Source organism: Ornithodoros turicata, unplaced genomic scaffold (genome assembly GCF_037126465.1).
Source record: "Ornithodoros turicata isolate Travis unplaced genomic scaffold, ASM3712646v1 Chromosome44, whole genome shotgun sequence".
Lineage (NCBI taxonomy): Eukaryota > Metazoa > Arthropoda > Arachnida > Ixodida > Argasidae > Ornithodoros > Ornithodoros turicata.
The window spans coordinates 752,774-770,476 of record NW_026999374.1 but is presented as its reverse complement, the minus strand read 5'-3'; the positions used below and the strand labels follow the sequence as shown (position 1 = coordinate 770,476).

At 48.2% G+C, this 17,703-nt stretch overlaps 2 protein-coding genes across 5 annotated transcripts in view; both read left to right on the top strand.

Moving 5' to 3' along the window:
- The window catches only part of LOC135374143 (zinc finger protein 883-like), a 28,359-nt gene extending 14,612 nt beyond the window's left edge, over positions 1-13,747 (top strand). Inside the window, exons 2-3 of one of the 4 annotated variants that reach the window (XR_010416774.1) lie at positions 10,321-13,166; positions 13,272-13,747. Coding sequence is in view for 3 of the 4 variants with exons in the window: in XM_064607163.1 (XP_064463233.1) it covers positions 10,321-12,107 (1,787 nt within the window). In the remaining variant the exon portion in view is untranslated. Of the gene's footprint in view, positions 1-10,320 lie in introns of all 4 variants that reach the window. The other 3 variants (XM_064607165.1, XM_064607164.1, XM_064607163.1) reach the window with 3 other exon arrangements.
- Positions 7,964-10,065, top strand: LOC135374127 (zinc finger protein 239-like). The gene is made up of 4 exons (XM_064607138.1): positions 7,964-8,183; positions 8,243-8,962; positions 9,166-9,285; positions 9,980-10,065. The coding sequence occupies exons 1-4, from the start codon at positions 7,964-7,966 to the stop codon at positions 10,063-10,065; spliced, it is 1,146 nt and encodes a 381-aa protein (XP_064463208.1).
- Positions 13,748-17,703: the final 3,956 nt, after the last annotated feature.

The following is a 17,703-nucleotide window of genomic DNA, read 5'->3' as shown; positions in this document are numbered from 1 at the left end:
AGATGACCTGGCGAAGCGCTCGGAACAGGGGGGGGGGGGAGGAGATGAGTGAGAGGGTGTGGAGAGGGCACGCAGCGCACATGCGCAGTTCGATCAGCCAGCGCGCGCTCTTTGGCGCCGTTTTCCGGCTATTTTGTCGTGATTCGTTACGGATGATCACGTGGTCAAGGGGGGCGGTGATTTTCGTGGCGAAACTGTGGAAGCTACAGCTGCACTCCACTGATATGTGGTTTATGCTCCTGCGTTTCTCGACGACGAGGAAAGACAAAAAATGAAGAACTTTGGAAATTTATTCGCGTCGTCGTGGAGGAAGCCTTTCAAGTTCACCGCCTGGAATGGTTGCAAGCACGTCAGAAAATGTGACAGGACAAAATGAACACATTCGACCGCATCTTAGCGGCGGAGAGGCCGCGAGAGTGGGACACGTCGCGCGCTACGCTCATCGTCGTCGACGATCACATGACCGATTCCGAGTCCTTGAAGGAGGTTACCGATCTTTTCACATCATTCGGGGTTCTCATCACGCCAACAAGTCAATCTTACTCGTTCAAAACATCTTTTTCGACGGTATCCATTTCAGAACTCTATCCTACAACACCGGTTACGTCGTCCTGTGACGCACCGTGCGCAGCGTGCACCAGATGGAACATTTCGGCCAACAGCTATTTGGCAAAAAAACATTGGAGTATTTTCTGGGCAAGCGATGTCGTCACACTATGCTTATTTACTCGTGGAGCTTCACAACTATACGCACGAGGATCACAGGTTGCGTAGCAATATCTTTCCGGGAAAACGTCAATATATCTACGCTCCGAAATGAATCTTCGCCCTTACCTAACTTAAAGTGCTCTCCACTCTACCCCCTCCAAGCCGTCGCGACGTCTTGAGACGTTTTTCCTCGTTCGACATGAAACACATCTCCGAAATTTGTCTCAATGTATTGAACGGAAAGGTGGCTCTGGCTCCAGACATGTTCGCGAGTTTGAAGAAGCACAAACGTTTCTTACGTCGGCTCACCTACAAAAAGATTCAAAAGAATCCGCAACGTTTGAAGCGCTATCTGTCTCAGCAGCGAGGGCAGGGCGTTCTTTCGTCGGTGGTTCCTCTCCTGCTTTAAGCCATGTTGAATCTTCTATCCAATGTATAAATAATATACAGTCGACCCCCGTTTATCCGGACGGTGCCGTTCCCCGCGATATCGTCCGGATACCGGGGCATCCGGATAAATGAAACGACCGAATAGAAACGTCCTACAGAGCAAGGTTTAATTAAAACACAGAAATCTCCTCAATGACAGCTGTTACATAGTAGTGTAGGCACTCGATTCCTGCAAACTTTTGTTAATTGCATAGAGTTGAGCCACGCTGTCGCGCTGCTCGAAGAATGTCAGTGCGGACGCAAAGTGTCAATGTCGGAGCCTTGTTTCTCACTGGCGTAATCCGCACTGTCTTGCTGCACATCATCGGAGGCAACCGCAACAATCACACCGTCATCAGTCATAGCTGCACACGCGTTATCATCCTTATCAACGTCAACCTAGTCAGAAACCGCAGCATCATCTACGGCATTCGCAGTGAGCCTCTGCATCAGGGATCGCAGCTCAGCTAGGGGAATGTCTGCATCGGCCAATGGGCCGTAAGCAGCAGGCCCTCGGGTTGGAGGTTTCCCCTCTAGAACCGGACAGTTGCTCGAGATATTTCCAAATGACTCGACTGGTCAACGTGACCCAACGCACACAAATAGAAAAGCAGGTCATCGTGCACGGTTGTCTCCCCTACGGAGGAATGTAGGTCCCTGACGTGTGACGGGAATAACCCCAACACAGCGAAAAGGGTGACGAAGCGGGGTCAGCGTCTCCTCTTACTCACCGTAGTCCGGATAACTGAAGCTGGATTACAAGAATTTTCGACTTTCGTTCTCTGGAATTCTTGTCCGAGTCCGGAAGCTGAAGTCCGGATAAACGAGAACAAAATACATGGAGGAAAATCCGTTCCCATGCCTCTTGTCCGGATACCGCGGGATCCGGATAAATCAAGTCCGGATAAACGAGGGTCGACTGTATCATAAGAAGTCTTAAACTGTTATGAGATGGACCTGCAGACAGCACCACGGATGAGGAAGAGGAGGAGTTGCGACTGCGGACGTTAAAAATGGAGGTGCACCGAACTTCATGCACTTTTTTTTAGCTTTGAGGGAGGTCAAGACTAAGCACTACAGCACGTGCATGCAAACGAAGCTTGACTGTGCTTTGTTTTAACAGTCAAAGGCAAAACTCACTAACTGGTTTATTTCGCAAATAAAATTCTGGACTGTTCATCGTGCACTCCTGCTTTATCTAGCAGATAAACTTCCGTTCCAGACAGTTGGCTGGTGCATGGTTGGTAAAAAATGTAGATGGTCCACCTATTTGTTTTGCTGTGCCTGCTTCTCTCTTCAAGTTATTTGAAAGCCTCAGAAGCGGATTGCCTCTTCAATTTTGAGTGGGGGGGTCTTAGTGACAGGAGTGGAAAATATCTCAAGAAGAAAAAGTGAAATGGCATAAAAGATTGTCGGCACTCTAGCAGCTTCTCCTCTCTGCCTGTGCAGGAACGCGTATTACCTAGTTCACCTTCACTCGAGCGATACGTTCTTGATGGCACAAAAGACCGCATAAAGACGAGGCCTTCCCTAAAAGTACATTCGTGCGCGTTGTGCTTTCTCCTGTTTGTCAGCGTGCACTGAGTTTAAAAAAAGAAAAACAAGCGCGGCTACGAAGCGTAGAAAGTTTACCAGGTGGTATTCAAAATGCGCAGGTGATACATGATGTTTTTCGGACCTCATGCTGTTAGGAACAGCATGGAGAGAGGAAAGACAGATGAATGGAGAACATCTTCATGGAAAAGCGTGACAAAAGGCAGCGAAATGGTTCGTAATCTCTCGGCAAGAGCATGTGAGCGAGAGAAACAGCAGAGAAGGATCTTTCTCGGGACTTTTCTTCCACCAAGGAGAGTGCAGGCGAGAGGGGTCACTGATTGCACCAGGGGATTGAATTCGAAGCAAGCAATCTTTCAGCAGTGCTGCCGTCCCCTGTCGGGAGTGGGCGGGATTCAGTTGAAGGACTGCCTCGAGGAATGCTTCAGTTCTGTGCGTGGCTGAACGAATTGGTAGATGACTGTTGGGTTTCAGTCATCCATAAATAACGCCACCTCCAACGCACGCGCCACATTTTTGTACGACGTTGCTGCGGCCTGAACTCGTTGATACAACGAAGTCCGTTCCCGCAGATTTTGGTCGGAGAGCGAATTGTCGCGCAAACGAGGAACAGCCGGAAAATACTTTTCCCCTCCTCCCCCACCCCCCATGTTGCATGTGTTATCAACTGCATATTCTGTCCGTTTGCTCTTCGTTCCAGCCATGCTCAGTCTGCTACCTGCGTCGATGATGACCACAATGGTCAAGTGTCCGATGGTCCTGTACTCTTAAAGGGGCACTAAAATGCAAAAACTTGCTATCGAAAGAGTGTCAGTGTTTCAATTAGTCTAATGCCAGCAAGATTAGTTCACACGGCGCTACTGTTTAGAAGAAAACGCAATGAAAGCAGAACCGTCTTTGGTGTCAGTGAATGGTATCCCTAGGTGGCAAGGATTGGCAGCGGGCAGGAAAAGCAGGCGCATATGTGTTGTAGGTGCGTGTATGTGGAACTGGTCCGGTCGAAGTGTTGTGTATATGAGTGGCATGGTGTGCGCTGCTCATTTTTCGGTACAGATTCCCTGAATGGTACCCGCAACAGTTCTCGCAAATGTCCGACTGACGACATTTATCTTCGGACAGCGACGCCCGTCTGCTTTTCGATGCGCACTACATTTTTCGACGGGACTGCTCCATGGTGTGGCACACACTTGCACGCGCTGAAACGAGGCTGAAACGAGGTTTGGCACTGAACCAATAAAGAGTCCGGTGGAATTTACAGGGTGTCTACCAACCTGGAAAACAGGGAATAGTCAGGGAATTTTGATGTGACTGGAAAAGTCAGGGAATTGTCAGGGAATTTGGCTAAAAAGCAGCTGAAGTCAGGGAAAATTGCAGACAAGTGCTGTGATGATGCGCGGCGAATCGCGAGTGCCGACCGGTGGTTGAGAGGCGATGCCGCAGCAACGTTACTGCGAGTAGCAGTTCACCAGTATGACAAGCTCTGACGCAGAAAAGGAGGGTAGCCTCACTAATACTTAATAAATCGTCTGTTTTATGTTGGATCTGGTATCAAAACGTATGAGCAGGCGCCAAGTTCCCTTTTGTTTTTGTCAGGGAATTCGCTTGAAATAGTCAGTGAAAACCTGGAAAAGTCAGGGAATTTGAAGGCTGCAGTTTGGTAGACACCCTGAATTTAGTTTGTGGCTCCGTAGTGTAGTAGAGTGCAACCTTGTTCTTGCATTTTAGTGTCCCTTTAATACATACTGCTTTCTGTGCAAGAGCTGTGTCTCACAATGGGTTCACCTGAAAATGGGGTTGTGCTGTGGATGATGCTATCCACACACGCATCACATAGCCCCCCCCCCCCCCCAACTGTACTCTGTGTTACACAGTGTCTGCAAGGTCAGTGATCATCAAGGCCCGGAAATTTAGGCACTAAAAACGATGGAAATAGGCAGGCATCTAGGTCCTCAAAAATACCAAAATAGGCAATAAAATTAAAAAATAGGCACTTTTGACTTTGTTGCTGTTTGAGAATGCTCCATCAAGGAAAACTTGCTCGTTTCAAGGCGGCTGTGCGTACAAGCTTTGGCGTCTGGTACACGAATGCTGAGGCGGCCTGGTACCGCGGTATATCGAATACTTTTAGTCAGGGAAGGATAACGGACATATTTTGGTTACTGTTTCCATTTTCGTTACTGCTGTATTTTCGTTTCCGTTATCCGTTTTTGATGCCGGCCTTTCAATTTCGTTTCCGTTACTGTTTCCGGTAATGGAACGGTTGTTACAGAGCTGCGGGAGGATAGCCCGTCCGTCCGGCTCTATCAGCACCCTGTTTGCCTAAGTGCTGTTTCAGTGTCAAGCGTACGCACTACACAAGTCATTTTACGTCGTTGGGATGCGCACATCTTGCAAGTTAAAAAAATATATGCAGGGTGTGTCATTAAAAACTGACCAGATTTGTTATAAAATAGCTGTGAGAGCAGCATAGATGTTGTTTTTGCAGTTGAGTTCTGCGGCCCGGCGGACATCCTCTGGAGTAGTGTATGTAACTACCAGATGACTATTTATCTGGAATTCATTAATTAATTTTGTAATTAGGGAATATCGGGCAAAAGCGAGATAGCAGATTGAGAGACCATCCTCATTGAATACCTTTCCACGTTTAAAAAATCCTGAAACACGCACGTGCACTGAAATATCAGTCGAATTTATCTGCTCAGCTGAGCGGCACCCACTCCAGTTATCTCCACCGCTCCAAATCACGTGGCCCTCTGAGGTGAAATGAGCGCCGTACTCCCCGCGTTCCCGGCCGCCCCGGTTTCGGTTTTGGCTCATTTGCTTTGCACCGAAATTCGGGGATGGATATTTTAGCGCACGTGCGTGTTTCACGATTTTTTAAACTTGGAAAGGTGTTCAACGAGGATAGTCTCTCAATCTGCTATCTCACTTTTGCCCGATATTCCCGAATTAAAAAATTAATTAATTTCAGGTAATTAGTCATCTGGTAGTTACATACTCTCTTCCAGAGGACGTCCGCCTGGCCGTAGAACTCAACTGCTATCTATGCTGCTCTCACAGCTTTTTCATCAAAATTCTGGTCAGTTTTTAATGACGCACCCTGTATATGTAGGAACAAGCTTTCAGTCTTCAGTCACTCGGAGTCCAGCAGCTCAAGATGGGTGTAACTTCCATCCAATGTCGCATTCATAGGCGGACGCTCTCAATAGTAAATAATACTGCCATGGCCAGAGTGAAAAGAAAAAAGTACAAAATAAGTAACTAAAAATCATCGGCTGGCATCCTCGTACTATGGTGGAGTATAGTCATGTGTTGATGTCATGCCGTTATGAGGATTGGGGCGAGGTAAGTGAGGGATGCACCCTCGAGGTCCAATTTGTGCTTTCTTCCCATGCTCCCGTGTAGTCTTTAGAGCATTACAAGGATAGGAGTCATCACAATACAGAAACAAAAAAAGAAAAGTCACTCAAGTGTCATCGCGCAACAGGAATAGCCATTACCCGAATTCAATACCGGAGGATAAATTCGTTTCCGTTTCTGTTTCCGGTAATGGAGGACAGTGGTATGCATTTCCGTTTCCGTTATCATTACCATCTCCAATTTCGGTAATATACTGTTTCTGTTTCCGTTACCATTACCCTTCCTTGCTTAAGTTCTTCGGCCTGGAAGATCTCAAAAGGTTCAGAGAAGTCACATATTTTGATCAAATGTACATTAATTTCCTCTAGCAAACCAAGTTACTGAATCAAAACGCAAAAAAGGAGCAAAAGGCGCAAACACGCAGAAACAAAAAGACGCACTCAGTACGACCCTGAAAGGCGCACGCACACTTACACCTCTAAAAAAAGACTGTTATGGCGTCTGAAAATGTTCAAAAGGCTACAATTCAACAGAGCCGATAAAAAGGCAGGCGACCCCTGCCTACAAAATGTCGCATTTAGGCGTTTCTAGGCATTTCTAGGCAAATGCCTAAAAATCCGGGCCCAGTGATCATAAGAGAAGCACAACGTCCTCAGAAGTTTGGTCACAGTCAGATAAAGGTTATACTATGTTATATTACCTTTATTTTACGTGTATTTATTTGGAGGTCTGTGTTGTGTGCTTGACCTTTCAGTCTCAATGTAACTCTGAAAGGAAAAGGTAAAACATAATAAGAGTTAAATTTATCTTATCTTACCTAGTTACAAGTTGTCATGATAACGAGGGAGAAATACACAGTGTGCCTGTGGGGAGGAAATCGTTCCCTAGAAAAGCAGTCACAAAGTGAGGACGTCATCTTCATTTCATTTTTCATTTCATTTCATTTATTCATCAGCTCTCACTTAGTACGCAACATTATATTAACAGGCCCGGCCTCAGCCTGTGGGGCTTGTGACACAGGGACCGACATCAGCAGCGGTTACCTGGAGCATGAAAACTATAATGCATGACATTGTTGTATGTTACATAAAATACATAAAACCGGCATGATTGACCTCATATGTTCCAGATGATCATGAGCGAAACAAAGTAAATGAAAGCAAATTGAAGCACCCAACAACTGTCTTCAGACACGGGAAACAAACTTCACAAAGGCTACCTCAAATGGAGATTTCTTAAATGTGCTGTCAAGTCTTGCTTGCGTTGGGTGGTGAAAATTTCATTGGGCAGCTCGTTAAAAATCCTAAATCCTAAAATCATACTAGCGAGTGGCATAATAACGGCTGTGGACTGTATAAAACTGTCTGTGCTGTAAATGCCAGATTTCTGCAATTTCAGTAGCAAGAGAAAAGGAGTGGTAGGCTCCATATTAAGGTCGAGCACTTTCGATCAAGCATCTTCTGGTTGCACTTCTTCGAATGCACAGTTGGAGATCAGCACAACCACAGTTGGATCACAACTCAAAAACGCTGCACCGATCACTACCAACGATCGACACACTGAGCAACCTTCAGACCAGAGTGAAAGTCAAGAGGCAAGCAAATCATCAACATTAGACCACAAGAAAAACATGCTGTATAAGTGCAGCATTTGCTTCGCCACATGCGTGGACACTCACCACATGGCACTTGATCACAAAACTCGTAAAACAAACAGATTTACTTGCGACGCGTGTTCCGCAAAATTCCGTCGTGCATCAACTCTGCGGGTGCATGCAAAGTGTTGAGCCGGAGAATGGTTGCACAAGTCCACGATGTGTGTACTTGCATGCACATCAAGCACGCACAAGAGCGATCTCTGCCCTGCAGAATCCAGCCACAATATGCGCCTGCGGCATCACAGGCACTCACACATGGGCAAGAAGTTGTTCAAGTGTGATCTCTGTCCTGCACAGTTCCACCAAAGCGTGGGCTTGTCACATCACAAGCGAGAACACACATGCATGGGGCCATACAGATGTGATCTCTGCCCTGCAGAGTTCGGCAAAAGCAGGAAATTGCGAGACCACAAGAGAACACACGCGAGTGAGAGGCCATACAAGTGCGATCTCAATCCTCAAGCACAATGCTCAAGTATCACAAGCGAAAACATACAGGCGAGAAACCCTTTAAGTGCGATCTCTGTCCCGCAGAATTCAGTCATAGGACAGCTCTGACGTGTCACAAGCGAAAACACACGGGTGAGAAGCCCTACAAGTGCGATATCTGTATTGCAGAGTTCAGCTTCAGTGCGAGCCTGTTGTATCACAAGCGAAAACACATGGGCGAGAAGTCCTATAAGTGTGATCTCTGTACAGCGGAGTTCACCCAGAGTTTTAGCCTGTCGTGCCACAAGCGTAAACACACTGGTGAGAAGCCCTTCAAGTGCGACCTCTGTCTTGCAGAGTTCAGCTGTAGCGCGAATTTCGCGCGCCACAGGCGGACACACACAGGCGAGAAGCCATACAAGTGCAATCTCTGCCCTGCAGTGTTCAACCACAGGACGGCACTGTCACATCAGAAGCACACACACATGGGAGAAAAGCCGCACAAGTGCGACCTCTGTCCTGCAGAGTTCAGCACAAGGGCAGGCCTGCGGCGTGACAGGCGGACACACATGGACGAGAAGCCATACAAGTGCGACCTCTGTCTTGCTGAGTTCGGCCAGGGTGAGAGGCTGTTGTATCACAAGCGGAAACACACTGGCGAGAATCCCGGTAAGTGCGACCCCTGTGTCGCAGAGCTGAGCCAGAGCGCAAGCCTGTCATGTGACAAGCAAGAACGTGTGGGCGAGAAGCCCCACAAGTGCGATCTCTGCACCGCAGAGTTCACCCTGAAGGGCAGCCTGACTCGCTACAAGCGAAAACACACAGGTGAGAAGCCCTACAAGTGCGGTGTCTGTAGTTCAGCTGTAGCGGGAAGATGTCACGCCACAGGCGCACACACACGGGCGAGAGGCGACACAAGTGCGATCTCTGTCCTGCACAGTTCGTCGATGGCAGGACTCTGCGGCGTCACAAGCAAAAACATGCAGGTGTTAAGCCCTAAACTTCTGTTCTGCAGAGTTCACCCACAGCACGAAATTGCAGTGTCACGAGCGGACACACACGGACGAGAAGCCATACAAGTTCAATCTCAGTTCCTGCGAGCTTGAGCCAGAGCACAAACCTCCAGGGCTACTACAAGGGGGACCTACGTGGGTGTGCAGAGGTGCAACCTCTGTCCCGCAGAGTTCAGCCACAGCACACATGTACGCGCAGCAGTGATTCAGTGATTCCTTTGATGAAAAATTTGGGAGTGACACTGCGGTTCTCCCCGGCAGCCTGCATCTCCGCAACTCTCTCCATTTTCCGCAACTCACTCTAGAGTCATGCAAGTGAAGTCAATAAACCTATTGTTTCCTCAACACCCACTCAACCATCGTGACCCATTCCACATACATCAAGTGCCAGTGTGCAAATTTTTGTTTGTCCCTGGCGGAGGAAATGTCTCCGATGGAGAGGCGGCCACGTTGATCAACGTGTTTTTATTAACATCTCAAACACGAGGAGCACTTTTGTTGCTGAGAAATATTAGATGCTGGACTGCCTTCCTTGAGCGTGTATATTGCTATAGGAACATTACTCATGTATAGCAGTAGGTAAATGTCCCTTGTGTGGCATGATATATTGAATACATTTTTAAAGGATCCCGAGCGAGCCCTGCCTTGGGCATTCTCGTGGGTATTGTTTGTTTGTTAAGAGTGGATGGTCTCGTCAGAATCTCAGTCGGCAAACGTTGTTTCGCACGAGGCAAAGCAGCAAGGAAACAACCACCACCACCACCACCACCACCTAGCATCAAACCTGCGAATAGGGGAAGTGAAACCCCGTTTCAAACCATGCTCACAGGCAGCCGAACTGTTGCCGGCATACAGCAGCGATTGCCCACCCACTCAAAAATCACACGATTGGGCCAAGTCTTGGGGCTCAGCTGACGGAGTTTAAAAACTGGGCCCTGCACAATGCAAGAAAAAACAAATTTTTGACGATACTGCCGTTCTTTGGTGGGAGAAGGTGGGATGAATGGTAGATGACTGTTTGGTTTCGCTCTCTCGTAAATAATGTGGCCTCTGATATGGCCCTATATTTTTGTGCAATATTGTGCCTTAGCTCCATGAGCAAACGTTATGCTTATGTCAGTCGACTACAAAACTGTCTGCGCTCTCAATGTCCACATTCTGCAATTTCAGGAGCAAAAGAAAGCAGCGATGGACTTCACATCAAGGACGAGCTCAGAGGCACCTGCGATCACGCATCTTCAGGTCTCTCCTCTTCAAGTACACAGTTCGAGATCGGCACAACAAGAGTTGAACCACAGTGCCAAAACGAGGCATTAGTCACCACTGACGGTCGACCCACAGAGCAATCTTCAGACCAGAGCGAGACTCACGTGGCAGGCAAGTCATCGACATTCGGACATGAGAAAGACGGGCCTTATAAGTCTAGCATTTGTTTAGCCGCATGCATCAACACTGGCCACTTGGAGGTTTATGTCAAAACTCACAAAACAAAGACACTTACCTGCGACAAGTGTTCCGTGACATTCCGTCATGCATCAACTCTGCGAGTGCACGCAAGACATTGCACGGGACTGGGCTCGCAGAAGTCCAACGTGAGTGCACCTGCGTGCGCATCGAGCGCACACGAGTACAGTCTCAGCCCTGCAGAGTCCAGCCACAGTATGCGCCAGCAGCGTCGCAAGCTCATGCACGTGGGCAAGAAGAGCTTCAGGTGTGATCTCTGTGGTTTTGAGTTCAACAAGAGGTACAAGCTGCGCAATCACAAGAAAGCACACATGAGTGAGGGGCTATACCAGTGCACCTTCTGTCCTGCACAGTTCAGGCAAAGCGCGATGCTGAAGTATCACAAGCAAAAACATACAGGCGAGAAGGCCTATAAGTGTGACCTCTGTCCTGCAGAATTCAGTCATAGCTCTAGCCTGTTGCGCCACAAGCGGACACACACGGGCGAGAAGCCCCATAAGTGCGATCTCTGTCCTGCAGAGTTCCACAAGAGGTACGACTTGCAGCGTCACAGGAGAACACACATGGGAGAGAAGCCATACAAGTGTGACGTCTGCCCTGCGGAGTTCAGCTGTAGCTCGATGCTGTTGCGCCACAAGCGGACACACACGGGCGAGAAGCCCCATAAGTGCGATCTCTGTCCTGCAGAGTTCAACAAGAGGTACGACTTACAACGTCACAGGAGAACACACACGGGAGAGAAGCCATATAAGTGTGACGTGTGCTCTGCGGAGTTCAGCCGTAGCTCGGTGCTGTTGCGCCACAAGTTGTCGCACATGGGCGAGAAGCCCCATAAGTGTGATCTCTGTCCTGCAGAGTTCAGTGAGAGGGCGGGCCTGCGGTCTCACAAGAAAGCACACATGAGTGAGGGGCTATACAAATGCACCTTCTGTCCTGCAGAGTTCAGGCAAAGCACGACTCTGAAGTGTCACAAGCAAAAACATACAGGCGAGAAGGCCTATAAGTGCGACCTCTGTCCTGCAGAATTCAGTCATAGCTCTAGCCTGTATGTCCACAAGCGGACACACACGGGAGAGAAGCCCCATAAGTGCGATCTCTGTCCTGCAGAGTTCAACAAAAGGTACGACTTACAGCGTCACAGGAGAACACACACGGGAGAGAAGCCATATAAGTGTGACGTCTTCCCTGCGGAGTTCAGCCGCAGGTTGATGCTGTTGCGCCACAAGGGGACGCACATGGGAGACAAGCCCCATAAGTGTGATCTCTGTCCTGCAGAGTTCAGCGAGAGGGCGGACCTGCGGTCTCACAGGCGAACACACACGGGAAAGAAGCCATACAAGTGCAATGTCTGCTCATTGGAGTTCAGCCACATGAAGAGGCTATCATATCACATGCGAAAACACACAGGCGAGAAGCCCTGTAACCCTGTATCCACACGAGTCAGTTTTCTGCCGGCAGCAAGTCGGGAAGGAGTGAGAGGATATCCGAGATAAACGAGGTCACTACGCGTCTGAAGACGCCCGCTCATTCTCTAGCATTCACACGAGTCATTTTCCCGGCGGCTGTCAGTTTTCCGATCCCTTCTGTATTCACGATTGCACATCGTCTGTGTCTAGCGTAGGATGGACCAATGATAGAAAAAAAACTTATTGCGCTTGGGCTCCTTGTGAATGATTCAGAGTGCATTCACATGAGAAACGGGACAGGATATGGGCCAAAGAATAGATTCCGAAGAAGCGCTACGGAATGTAAAACAGCATTAACCCAAATCTCGATGTGGACGACCCAAACGCCTGTATTTTGAGAATAGACGCTGTCACATTCGGTTTTATTTTCCACTAATGAAGCATATCTCGATGCTGAGCATCAATATAGGCGCGACAGCGTGCCGACAAGTGATGGACTGGCGATGAAGCTGTGGTGTCGAACTATAGGTAGTCAATAATTAATTTAATTAAATCAGATCAACTTTTATTTTCCTTTCGGTAGGACGAGTAGCTTCCAATTATTATGTTTTTATACATGTATTGGAAACGTGCATGCGAACGATTATGTGTAGTCAACGTCTGTCCAGCGAAAGAAATATCCGCATTTATAAAATTCATGCTTGTATTCCGAGTCTGTTTCGTCTTACGTAGAGAAAAAGCTTACTATGCAACACAACATTGTAGGTATCTATCTATATATTGCATAATTGTTCCGAAGCTGCTGCGCCAGTGTGCCATTGCACCACTTTCGCGGTAAAGCCAAGCATCGTTTGCGTTCCAATTCAGAATTTGCCATAGTACAGTGAATGCCGTTGTATGGAACACATGCAGAACGATTCTGATGAAATAAAAAGCAAGCACGATAAGGATCCGTTGCGTCACCTCCTCCTCCTGCCGACAGCAGACGCCGCCGGTCGTCAGAATCTGTGCCGGGAGGACAAGATATCCAGCTGCCTTCGACTGCCGCTCCGGAGATCAGAAAGTGGTGACGTGGCACCAGAGAGCGGTGACGTTCCCTGACGACTGAGCGTCAGCCGGCAGAAAACTGACTCGTGTGAATACAGAGTAAGTGTGATCTCTGTGCTGCATGGTTCAGCCAGGGCACGAGACTATATCACAAGCGAAGACACACAGGTGAGAAGCCCTACAAGTGTGATCTCTGTCCTGCAGAGTTCATCGAGAGCACGAAGCTGCGTTATCACAAGCGGAAACCCATGAGGGATGGGCCCTAGTAGTACTATCCCTGTCCGGCAGAATTCAGCCACTGCGCAGACCTGGTGCAATACAAGCGGACACACATGGACGAGTGTCTCTGTGCTATAAACTTGAGGCAGAGCACAAACCTCCAGGGTTGCTGTAAGTGGACCTTCATGGGCATGAGGAAATGCGACCTCTCTTTTGCAGATTTCAGCCACAGCACAAACCCACACCAGCCGGAGGACCAGCACATCGGGGACCTGTGGCCTAGTAAGTGAGCACAATACACTTGGGACAGGAGCTGTACAAGTGCTGCCGATTCTTTTCTGTTGGGTGTCCTCAACCTCAACACAGATGGAGAAAGGACAGCAGGAAGGAGTGAGGGGCAGGGGTTTGTTATACGTCCTGGACCGAGTTCAGGGCCCAATAAAGCACAGATGTCCTTTAGACGTCCAGAGGATGATTTGATTAGGACATTTAGTGTGTCCATAAGATGTCCGGATATGTCCAGTATACGCTGAAAAGACGTACGAATCAAATGCTTGTCAAGATCACGTTGCAGAGGTGGATGTTTTTCCCCTCTACTGCATCTGAAACATGTAGAAATGTACGTCGTACGTTCTGTATACGTCTGCCTTAATACACTGTAGATGCCATGCATTATGACACCACGCAGGCTCTAAACTGCCAACCAGGGTTTATTTCGACGAATAAATTATTCCCCTTTCTTTCATTATTATCGTGACAAACACTGATCTATTTTTACTTATTTTTGCCCTTTTTCACTTATTTTGCAAAACTGATGAAATAAATAAATAAATCAACCCGAAGAACTTAAAAATACATATATGTGTATATTCTGCAAGATGTAACAACTTATAACCAATATGAGAGAACAGATGTTCTAAGGCTGGAAGAACATAGAAAGGACAAATACGAACAAAACCTCAAATTGTGAAGATGTGGGTTCGAGTCCTACAGCTGGCTCACTTTTTCAGTGACTTTCATCTTTCAACTTATAACCTAACTCCCGAAAATTACCTCTTGTGTCACGAGCATCTGTCCTAGAATGCATTACAATTTGTTAAATACTGCTCCGGACTCTGGAAAACAGAGTTAATCTTATTTAGTTCATGAAAAAAATCGGTGCCTCAAGGATTCTATGGGCACAATTTCAATCCTGTATGAATCCTGTGCATTTCCGTCAGCTTTTCAAGATCTGCTGAGCCTCCACAAGTTTCGATGACACGAGGAGCGGGTGCAGTAATCATAAGCCCACAAATTGCAATGATGTCATGTTCTGGAGAGGGCACTTGTATCCTAGCAACGACGCCGGCGTCTGGGGAGGTTCTCATGGTGAAGTCACGTGACGCTGATTGAAAGATGGGAGAGATGTTTTCTCCCTCCTTTGTGTTTTCACGATGGTCGGAGCGGCCGGAAGATATGTCACGTGGGGCTCCTCTGAGTGCAGAAAGTGTGCCCTCCGGAGGACGCGAAGTGCAACAACGTTGCCAGATGAGAGCCAGGCGCTCCGTTAGAGCCTAACATGACGTCAGAGTCCTTAATAATAACCATTTTCTCTAGCTTTCGGCTCACGTAGTGCCAAAATATTTTGCGGGAATGTAAAGTGTGACAAGAATTTTTCAGCAACATAACTGATAGGATTTTGAAGGCACGAGATTATGTTCGTATAGTTGGTAGTGGCACTTTAATGACATCCCAGGAGTGGACATTGGAAGACACTCGATGGGCTCCCGATCTAAGATGACGACCCTAAGCGGCACGCTGCAGCAGCTCGATATAGAGTCACTAAACAGGGAGCAGAGTAGCGACACTCAGCCATGCCGACGACCAGCGAGTCCGACATTTTGTATCAGGCGCGGCTGCGTCGCCTAGCAATGGGACGCCCATCTCCCCCTTCTCAGGTGAAGAAGAATGCGCAGTCGATCCAGCTCGCAACCCAGGAAATCGGTTTTGCGTGGTGGTGACCCAACATGAACGGCGCGTTCTTGGAAGGAGAAACCACGTGACACGATCGGCCCAATCGCGGACACCGAACGGCGGCTCCGGCGAAGAAAAGGAATGCGATACTCTGTACCCCTATTTATTGTGACCCTAGCTCGATGCTGCATGATACTTTTGTTGCCGACAGGGTACGTCAGTGGGGTACAGTCAGGCCCCCGTAGCTCCCCCTCTTCGCGGCTCTAAAAAAATGTTTGCACGTCATAAACACGTGGTATTACACCGTCAGGCATCATAGTTGATACCCATTGGCCGAAGGACATTGCGCGCTCCGCTATTGGTTGGCAAAGTTTCAAAAGAGCATTCTTTCGCGGGCTGCCTGTCCGGCGGGCAGTTTACGAGAAGAGAAGGGAGAGAAGTGGCAGCGGACAGCGGCGTCTCGCATCTCGACGATGTCAGTTGACACCACCGTGTGACGGCATTGTTCAAAGAGAAGTCCCAGATTTGTTTGTGTGTCAGAGTGACTCAGCGAGTGTTGTGATGTTTCCCGACACAAGTATCCTACGTACGAACAGTCTCTCGAGTTCAGAACTGGAATGCAGTGGTGAGCTGACGCCTGAGGAACACTTGTGAGCGCCGTCGCATTTTCAAATGCAGTCACAACGGAGACATGATTCGGTGTCCGTGCGACAAGCGTTGCTCGCTTCGTTGAAACCTTCGCACTGCAACCAACGAAAGGAGATGTTCACCGTGAAATCGCATGCACTCGTGTGAGCGTCGCTCAATACTGGGAGTAGAGTGTGTGTGTTTTTCGAGTTCGAACTTGGTCAACGAACGCAACGATTTGGACCAGACTCTGTACGCACGGTGAATATTTGTGTCAGACTATTGAATCAGTACGATGTTTCAAATAAATGTGTATTGTGTCAAAAATTTGCCTAGTTGTTCTGGAATATGGAATAACGAGCGTCGGGCATGAAAACCAGTAAAAGTAAAAGCCGATGGTAGCCAGCGGTAGCCAGTACCGGGCCGAAAAGCGAGCCAAACTGAGAGACTCCTGATTGGCCGAATGGTAGGCATCATAGTTCATTTTCATTGGTTGCATGTCCAGTGTTGCCTGAATTATCTCAAACTATGGGCTCTATGGGGAGCTGTGGGAGCCTGGTACAGCCAGTTCAGCATCTGGATCACTGGAAAGGAAGTATGAAAACCGTTTTTGCTGCATGCGCGCTATCAAAGCTCTTTCACATAGTCACCCAATGTCTCTAAAACCTCTCGTAAACCAAGCTTTAGATCAGGGTTCTTACGAAAGCGTGGCTACGCTCACATCGGAGGTCAAGGCGAACCTGGAGTGGGGAGCAAAAGCTCTTCAGACGCTCCAGGCCCGGCCGGATGGGGTTTGTACGAGATATTCAGATAGAGAGGCCGCCCTAGTCTCGGGTCTGTGTAATCGAGCAATCTCTCCAACGGCCATTATACACTTGCACAAATTTTGTTCGCGCCACTCGGTTTGTTCAAAATTGCAGCAAAATTTCGTGCGCCACCATACTGTCAGCAACTTCATAGTGCAATGCGCTCATGTTCACATATTTTCTTCGCTTTAGCTCTTACAAGTCCGAGCAAATTGTCTCGTCGCAATTAAGTTGCATATATTGCTACACTCTTACATATTCCCACAAATCTTTCCTTCGCATTGTGCTCTTCCGTTTCCGGCAACGGAATGCAAGGGCGGTCTCGTGAAGCGGTAGTCCAGTGCAACAATGCAACTGCATGCTTAATTGCATTGGTTGCGTGAGGTATCTTCACGCCTTCTTCGCTCGGCGACCAATGATAGCTTGCAAACGAAGTAATGCACGCATTACTTCATCGAGAATAGCTCCCCTGCTCGGTGGATAAATACTAAACTTTTTGGACAACGTACAACCTCCGTTCTCACCGTGATACTCGTCAACCAGGGTACCGGGAGCAATACCGGCTCTGGGCATTGGTGATGAAACACCTCAATCATTATCACGAAATAGGTTCCCGTCTCGTCGGTGCACTTGACGGTGATGCAGATCCATAACGGAATTTCACCGTCACGAAAGTGGCAACCGTAAATTACTGACCATTCTGCGGGTCCTCATTCAGTTTCATCGAAACAAGAACGGAAGAAATGGCATATATATTCATTCATGTTGTGCTCACCTCATGAAATGCCAAACGCTCGTCATGAACGTTATTAGGCAGCGTTCACACGAGGCAACTTTTTGCAGCAACTATGAGCAACTTTGGAGTTGCTGTCAGCCGGCAACCTCCAGCAACTCAAGTTGCTCCGAGTTGCTGCGAATCGCTCCCGGACCGAAAACTTGAGAAGTTGCTCGTGCATCGGCCAATCAGAGAGGGAAGCATTGCCACGTGACTCCCGATGGCGTTGTGGATTTCATTCGTGGGTTCATGGGTT